Below are 2,696 nucleotides of genomic sequence, written 5' to 3' on the forward strand. Positions count from 1 at the left end.
CTGTGAGCTGGGGGAGGCCCTGAGCCTGGCCTGCTCCGGGCTGGTGGCTCGGGTCAGGGGCCACCGTCATCCCAGCCCATCTCCGGCTTTCCCACACCCCAGCCCTGAAGTCTCTCTTCACCAAGAGATCTCTCTTCCGTCTCCAGTCTGCAGCTCAAAGGCCGTTCCGGTGTTTCCCAGGCCTGGCAGTAGGAGTTAATCTCCATGCTGTCCTTCTTCGGGAAACCAAAGGTGGGAAGTCGACCTGTCGCTGGAGGAGGTTCCTGGGCACAGAGACTCTTCAGAGCACTTAAAAACTCTTAGATCCAAAAAAAAACAAAAACAAAAAGCTCTTAGATCCAGTTGATTAAGTGTACATTTTGAGGTAGGAGTTATTCCTTTTGCTAGTATTTTGCCGTGAGCCTGGCTTTGCTTTTTTTTTTTAATGAATTATTTTTTAAGATGTTGGTTCATATTTGAATGAAAGCCTTTCTCAGGTCTGAATGAGGCCCTGGTGGAGTTCTGCTGCAGTGGATCTTGCAGTCAAACGGCGCTTATTGTAGATTCAGGGATCTCTTTGTCCTGTAAGGTCAAGTGCGTCTCTCTTGGGTCTCCGCGCGGAGCTGCTTTGTTGCCCCCAGAGAGAGGGTGGAGGGTTTGCTTCCTGACAGCCTATCATCTCCTGCGACCACTCTCCGGCCCGCTGACTCTCTAACTGGAGGAGAGACCGGTAACTTGCACGGAGGGGAAGGCAATTAGAGAGAAGCAGGAGATAAAGCAACGAGAGCAAATGTCAACTAAAAGCAGCGTCAGCATTCTCACCCAGTTCTTATGTCTTGTGTCTTTTAGGACTTTGTTTAGAGAAGTTGCCTATTTCCTCCTCCACCAGTAACCTCCACGTGGACCGGGAACAGGACGTCATCACGTGTTACGAAAAAGCCGGGGACATTGCCCTCCTGTATCTCCAGGAGATAGAAAGGGTGAGTGAGGGCATTCCCCCGGCTGCTCCTTGTAAAGTCACTTCAGAGCGTAGAAAACGGTGGGCCACCTGCGGCAGACCCCCTGGGCTCTCCCCAGATACCCCTGACTGCCTCTGGGTAGGTTGCCTCTCCCTAGTCTGTGGTTTGCGTGTGATGTGGGCAGGGGAGCCAGCCGCTGACCAGAGGGCTCCTTGAGCTGAGAACCAGTGGACAAGAGGCCGCGCGCGCGCACGTGTCCAGACTGGGGAGGCTGGAGGTTGGATGGGGCCAGGGATGTATGTGCAACCAGTCTGCTTATGTAGAAAGATCACTGCTTGTGAGTTCTGCTGTTTACACAGATCCTTCAGCCTCAGCCTCATCTCTGAAAAGGGGCCAATCCCTCCTTCTATGTTCTGGAGTTCTTATGGGAGTTATGCACTTTTTTCCAGGGAGTGGATTTCTACCCATTAGGACTGTATGCACAAGTCGTCCTGCCCCATAGGGTTTCCCAGGCTGGAAGCAGGCTGCCACGTCTCTCTCCTGCACAGACGCTGGTGAGGGATGAGATCAGGTCATGCAAATAAAGGCACTGAGCCCAGATTCAGGAACATGTTGGGTTCTTGGTAAATGTCACGTATTATTATTCATTACAATGGCTTCTAGCAGTGCCTGCCCAGAGCTGTTTCCTGGAGCTCTAATCAAGGTCAGACACAGATTTTACCCTCAAACCGCAAGATGTAGTTTACGAGACTGCTTGGAATGAACAGAAATGATGTGAGACTTGGAAAATGATCCCAAATCTTAATCTCTTATCAATTTTCATGATGCTCTGCCTCCTGAAGAATCGGAATGAGAAATAAACAAAACGCAGCGACAGAGTGGAACAGCGCCCTGGGGCTTCAGGGGCTGGAATCTGTCCAGAACAGACAGCCTCGTTCTTCTGCCACAGGGCAGCTGCTGGGCTGGAAGCGCTGCGGACTTCGTGGAGAGCAGCTGAGACTTAACCACTGCCCACTAGGGCTCCTTCAGAGTAGAGGGACCGCCCGCATCTTGAGAATCCTGGTGGGGTGTTGTGTTTATACAGTGAGCCTTAAAGCTAGGCCCGTGGTGTGAACCACCAGATGCTCTGCAGGAGAGAGATGAGGCTCCCTACTCCAGTAAAGAGTTAGTCTCAGAAACCCACGGGAGCAGATCTACCCTCTCCTAGAGGGTCACTATGCTCTGACGTTGACTCGAGGGCAATGAGTGTGTGTGTGTGTAATCAAAATCTCGGCTAGACATTTATGTAACCAATTTTAGAGACGTATAGACTAGAGCTACTTGTGCTCTTGTAAACCTTTCTTGCGCATGTAGGCACTCACGCTGAGGACCAGAGGTGCCCTTTGGGAGGCAGGGAGAGGAGGGTGAACAGCACAAGAGAAGAAGAGGCAGGTGAGCATGCCGGGGCGGCGACTGACCTGGCGTGACCCCCCATGGATTACAAATCGGGGTCGACCTTGTCCTGGGACTGAGGAGGACCCTTGACTGTCTTGCCAACGGGATGCCAGTGAAGCCTGCTCTTCAGACCGTGTGACATGACAGGGCAATGACCTTCAGCCCGTGTTTTACATCCGCATTGCTTTCCCTGCCCGCCTCCTTGAGGCCCAGTGGTTGGCAGGGAGAACCTGCTGACCCAGCCATGCTGCCCCCATCGGCTCTTGTTTTGTACCTGACTCCGCTCCTGTCCGGGTCCTTCCTGCTGCACTGTTTTCTCAGCTG

At 52.6% G+C, this 2,696-nt stretch overlaps 1 protein-coding gene across 1 annotated transcript in view; it reads left to right on the forward strand.

Annotated features, from left to right (window-relative positions):
- The window catches only part of TTC7B (tetratricopeptide repeat domain 7B), a 248,850-nt gene that overhangs the window by 32,875 nt on the left and 213,279 nt on the right, over positions 1-2,696 (forward strand). Inside the window, exon 3 of the mRNA XM_045288134.1 lies at positions 829-959. Coding sequence (XP_045144069.1) covers positions 829-959 — 131 coding nt within the window. The remainder of the gene's footprint in view (positions 1-828; positions 960-2,696) is intronic.

This window comes from Echinops telfairi, unplaced genomic scaffold, assembly GCF_000313985.2.
Source record: "Echinops telfairi isolate 266 unplaced genomic scaffold, ASM31398v2 ScPeMD7_18;HRSCAF=68, whole genome shotgun sequence".
NCBI lineage: Eukaryota > Metazoa > Chordata > Mammalia > Afrosoricida > Tenrecidae > Echinops > Echinops telfairi.